Raw genomic sequence first — 6332 nt, forward strand, 5'->3', positions numbered from 1 at the left:
CATGTGAAATGCTCGTTAAAAATTCGATTTTAGGTATTAAACTGTGCATATAAATTAGTTACGTGAAAAAAAATGTGTAGAATAAAATGATTGTGTGAGATTTACATAAATGAGAATACATTTTAAAAATGTTTATGTAATATCTATACACGTATTTACCTATAGGTATATATAAGTACACTATATTACTATGTACATTGTACAGGGTATTTTTTTTTTAAAGTGAACTAGAAAAAGGAAAAGAAATTATAAATGTACATCTCTGATTTCTGAAACTCCCCCCCCCCCTATTAATTGTTCCAGTCATAACTAAAAAAAAAACCATAATCCATAAGTCATTAGTCCGATATAAGATTACTGAATTGTATTCTTTGAATATCTTTGTATTTAAGTATATTAAGTAATAATCACCCTGATGTTACGGTCTTACGGATAACCGCGAACGCCCGCCAAGACTAGCTATACCGGCCAAGACAGAATAGGCCAACACTAAATGTCCAGACATTTTTCTAGTTCTGTACTGAATATTTGCGCATTTAAACAATGAGCCTGCGGTTAAATGTATTTTAGAAAAAATTACTCATAACATATCATTAAACCTTTGGCCAGACGATATCATCACAACGATTTGGTTTATTCTAATCGCAGCCCGCCGTAGACTAATGACGCATGCATGTTGATTTTGTGTCTTGCACATTTTCCGTTAGCAAAACCTACCCTTCCAGCTGTAATGCCTATGCAAAACCTATTGAGCTCAAGGTAAATGTGGCACAAACGTGGTTGGCCAAGAATTGCGTGACCGGTGGTCAACAGTCGCCAGCAGCGCGAGGGGTGTGCTTGTCGGCCTTCTATTAACTCCATCCGTAGTAGTTTTACCGCCGTACAAGCCAAGCGTACGACGACGACGATTACGGCAGTGGCCGAAGTTAAAATATTATTATAATTTTTTTTCGCTGTTATATTATATAAGTTATTACAAATCTTCCGATCTTTGTTCGGATACATTCGTGTTATTTTTCGTCTCACACGAGTGGCGACAGTTCGGCTATTCTCATTCCAGCAGTCGAAACAACAACGCGATTTGGAATTTAAAGTGAGTAGACAAAGTGTAGCGCTGTTTATAATACGCTATATATACCTATATAATGCGTAGGAAAATGAGTTCAATATATTATAATATGATGCATTCAACAACTATGTTATAAACAATAAGACTTCAACACATAATATAGAGATTCAATCATTGTTTCGATATTAACGAACACATATAATATCTATTCAAGTCATACTATAAGACATAAGTAATTAATTTAATACACATAAATACCTACAGCAATTATTATTAATAATATGATATAAACGTTATTGGGTTTATAAGCTCGCGTGCTTTGTATATAGTTGATCTATTAAACAAATACTTACAACGAAACTGTTTGCGTTATTTAATAAATATTATAATAGGCATAATGTGTTTTTTTAGGTCAACTTTAATGTTTAAATTCTTGTTTAAAATTATACGGGAGCCAAAGGGTTAGAATGTAATAAGCTATAATATTATTAAATAGTCCACTCATACTATATTTAATAAGTGCCTATTTAGGATTTATGCAAAACACAAAATAAATTAAATAGAAAACAAAATCTGATCTTATCTGATATATTATATTTATATATTATGATAGTACAAAGTTATAAAGTATTGAGGGAACCGATAATTATGAATCAGTGCCGTAGACAGGAATTTATTATGGTGGGGGGGGGAGGTGGTTATTTGTAATTACGTATTATATAATAAATTAATTAATACAAAAAATACATTTATACCTATACTTTCCATGTTGTAAGGGGGGGGGGGATGAATCCCTACTTCCCCAGCCCCCCCACGTGTATATGGCCCTATTATGAATACTAATTCAAATTTAGGCATGTGATTTATAATTTAGTGAATTTATTCAAGTTACCATTTATTTAAATTTAGGAATAATTAGACAACAATTATATCATATTTTTATTTTACTAACCAATATTTAGTATTCATTGATAACGCGCCCCCATAAATATGAGAGAATAGTTGAAACAATTTTTTTTTTATAACATTCAAAAGAATGCCAAACAATGACATGCAATATCATTAATATTTGTTTGCTTTTAAGATTAATTTTTATAATTTTAAATACACTAAGCAATCTGTTATACACAATGTTTGAATTGGGGGGGGGGGGGTGCGCAGGGGGACGGAGCTCCCCTACTATTTTTATTTTTTTTTTTTGCGCACCCCTACTATTTTTTGTATGGTTTGTGTTGAATAATTGCGCCCTCGGAACGCAGTTTTTAAATCGTTAGATTGAGCTCCTCTACTTATTTTTTCCCAATTCGAGCACTGGTTATACACAAAGTAGAAGTATCAAACATTACAGAGTAATAATATTAATTTTAAGATTAAGTAATACTTAATTAAGTTAGTATAAGTTATAATCTTTATACAATATACGTGCTTGAATTTTATTCGAATAAACCAAATTCAATAAAAATCCAATTTACATTACCAAGTATCATTGTCATCTTTGGGTGGTTCATTTTCTTCATTATGTTTGTTTTAATGTCAAGCACATCTAATAAAATTTACGCATTCCTGTAAATTTACATATCTGTATTAAAAAAAAAATAATAATAATAATAGGTATTAAGCTGGTTACTGTCCAATTCAATAGGACAAACAACAATTTCATTATGATACCCGAGATTTTTTTTTTTTTTTTACTCATTATCAAGTCTAAATATTCAACATTCAAATTTAATTTTAAAATTTTTGCATCGTATTAGTATATTTATCCACTTGTGTGAAGATTTCTATCCAACAATATAAATTCTAGTAATTAGATTTTTCTACCTAGGTAATCAAATATATACTATACATTTATAAATAATTTATCAATCAATTTTACTATTAAGCAGTTAGAAAGTTTCAAAGCTCTGATTTTAACTTAACGAATCTACTTTAGATTTTTTTCATAAGATAACCATATTTTACTTAATAAACATTTGAAAAAATAAATATCGTATATTATAAAAATATATTTGAGACATTTATTTCTCGTCTCTATTTTGTTATAATGACTTGTATACCTAGTCTTATTTATTATAATATGTGGAGAGTGTAAATAATAGCTAGGTATCTATGTAATTCTAAATTAATATAAATAATATGATATAGTCAAGGATAAACTACCTATGTAATTTTTATTATAATTCTTTAATGAGAATATAATTGAAAAAATACTTAAATTTATAAGTAAAGCATTTCATAATTTTGATGATTGAAAGAATATAAGGTTTTAATGGTTTGAAATAATTTTTTACTTTTAGAAAAATGTGCAAATTTCAATATGAAATTTTTTTTTGTTTTAAAATATATATTATATACATATCTATATATTTTTTAAATACCTATTAAAAAGTTAGATTCGTATTATATTATAATTCTTGAAACAATATTTTATCAAATCCCAAACATATTTAATGTTATATTGTATTGTTTGTACGTATATTAATTATGAAACCAAATAATCACAGTTATCATTTATTTTATAGGATAGCTGATGGAGAAAGTCAAGTACTTTATCGTTACATTTTCGTGATAAATATATTTTCAAACAAGTCACGTACGTATATATAATATAGGTACTTTTGTGTTGACCAATTGACATTTTACGTGAGATTTAGCTTTATTAAATATTTTTTCGTCTTTTATAGAACTACAGCTGAAACATACTTGATGAGCTGTCAAAATGTTGGCGCCAACTGTCACTATTCAACCATCATCCCGACCGTCCAGTACGATGGGAGAACGAGAAGTTATAGCGTCCGCGGACGGCAGCGAAGAAAAACATGAACCAAATGTGAAAGAGATTGTTGCCCCTGCAAGATTAAACGTCCCTCAGTCCGAAAACAAGTCAGAAAGTGAAGATGAAGATTATCAAGAAGTAAGATGACGTGACATAGAATCGCGTCCGATTATGCCAAAAAAATTATATTGTTTTTGTAAAATGTTTAGTAGGTACTCAATAGAATTATAATAATATTATGACAACATGTTACCAATTTATTACAATTAATTTTGTATTAAGCGAGTTTATCAATAAAAAATATAAATTGTGTACAATTAGGGAAAACTTATCAATAACGAATGGTGGATTGATTCAATAAAATAGTACACATGTTAAATTAAACAAGTTTTATATTTGTAATGATTACTATAATATAAATATCAAAACTATCACTATTTTTAAATCATTGAAAGTTGGGCTGTATCAAATTTAATTTTAAATTATATAAACAAATACAAATTTAAAAAACAATTATAATGCACTAAAAAACGTGGTGTTATTTGTTACACGTCATTTTAATTTCGGTTGTATAATCTGAAGTTCTAATAACCATAAAATAAGTGTGAAATGTAAATAGTTCAAAAACTATTTGTTAAATAAGATAAATAAATTGATATTAAGTTCAAAAGTAAAATAATTCCATTACTAAATGGTGCTATATATATATACACAGTATTACACAGTATCGTCTATGGAGATACTATTATTGTATACATTTTTATAATGTTTATTATATTTTTTATATAAAATAATACATTACATAATAGACTATAGTAATAATTTTGTTTAAAACTTTAAATCATGACAATATGAATGCCTTTTTATCGCAATCAGAATTGTAAAATAAAATATCTTTAAATTAACATTTACCATTAATTTTAGTCGGTACTTATATTTGATTATTTCAAATTAAATAAGTTATACGTTAATGGGTAATTTGTATTATTTATGATTTAAGAGGTAGAGTGTCGTCTTTTTGACTGTACTGAATTATTTTAATTTATAAATCAAGTAGAGAATTATTACGAGTAAATAAATTAATATATAATATAAATAAAATTATAAAAAAAAAAACCCAGAAATGAGTACCTGTTAATTGTTTCCATTTAGATTTAAAACGTTTAAGAATATTAACATTAAACCTGTCAATTAAAATTTTAGGTGTCACGTCACACACAACAAATGGGACATAATGTCGGACCAGCGGGATATTGGCAGAGTGTACCCAACAGCAGAGCAGCTAGTCCTGGCAATGACAACGGGAGCGAAACATCATCAGTTATGCCTGCTCCTGTCCCCGGATTGGCTGCTTCTAGAGTAGCTAAAGACAAATATAATCATCTATCGTATTGGAAAGCGAGAAAAGTGAGGAAATTAATTAGTGAAACATAAGGGGAAAAAATTAGATACAAATCATCATAAATATGTGTACAGCAATGTTAAATTACTGCAGATAAATACAAAAAAGTAAATAGTAAGAATAGTAAATTATGTGTAACCCTGCTACGTGACTCAAACATATATTATTACTTATGATGGGTAGTATTCAAAATGAGAACAAAATTAACTTTAATTTATATATAGTATGTTAATTGTTACATTTATTTTTCTATATTATAACTACCGCAGTATACACGTATTATGTACACACTTATTCAATAATCATTAAATATAGTATAATTTTTGATTGATACTTGGTTAAAAAATTATTATTAGGTACCGTTGAATTTAAATATTTGTCTCTAAGAAGTCCTGTTATTATAAATATAAAAATATTTGTATGACTTTTACTTATTGGTTATTATTATTGATACGTTAATATTATTTAATCTATGTAAATAAAATTATTAATGATAATTTATAACCACAATTTTAACTTGTAATTTTTTTTAACTTAAGGTGTGAAATAAAAATTATGATGAAAAAATATCTATTCTTATCTAACTATTAATTATAATGTATATATTATTAATAATTTTAAAAAATATCTCATTAATATCTCGTAAATTGTATATTTTATATTATATTAATAATTGCTAGGTATTTTTTTACAACATATATATATCGAATGATTATTTTATCATTGAACACTCGTTGTTTCAAATAGTATAAATGTTTTTGAATAAAAAAAATGTTTATTAGTTCTAGTTATTTGGAATTTCAGCATAAAATTTTAATTTCATATTATAAAACAGTACATTTTTAATAAAGTATTTTGAATATTTTTGGTACATAAAAATCGAATTTAGGACGATTAGTTTATGAGTTATGTATTTAGGTTTAGATGAGCGGAGTGCATATTGGTATGTGGTAATTATGCAAATATTTTGTCCACTTCTTTGCTCATCAAAAGCTTAAATACTTATAACTCATAAGCTACTCATCCTAAATTTGATTTTAATGTATCAAAATACTCAGAAAAATATTCTGCTTTCTAAGGTGAAA

The 6332-nt window shown here is 27.0% G+C and overlaps 1 protein-coding gene across 1 annotated transcript in view; it reads left to right on the forward strand.

Moving 5' to 3' along the window:
* Window positions 1–843: 843 nt before the first annotated feature.
* Window positions 844–6332, forward strand: part of LOC100161343 (echinoderm microtubule-associated protein-like CG42247) — a 45439-nt gene continuing 39950 nt past the window's right edge. Inside the window, exons 1-4 of the mRNA XM_016806312.2 lie at window positions 844–1093; window positions 3592–3662; window positions 3754–3983; window positions 5049–5252. Of these exons, the coding sequence (XP_016661801.1) occupies window positions 3789–3983; window positions 5049–5252 (399 nt within the window). The 5' untranslated portion in view covers window positions 844–1093; window positions 3592–3662; window positions 3754–3788. The remainder of the gene's footprint in view (window positions 1094–3591; window positions 3663–3753; window positions 3984–5048; window positions 5253–6332) is intronic.

This window comes from Acyrthosiphon pisum, chromosome A1, assembly GCF_005508785.2.
Source record: "Acyrthosiphon pisum isolate AL4f chromosome A1, pea_aphid_22Mar2018_4r6ur, whole genome shotgun sequence".
NCBI lineage: Eukaryota > Metazoa > Arthropoda > Insecta > Hemiptera > Aphididae > Acyrthosiphon > Acyrthosiphon pisum.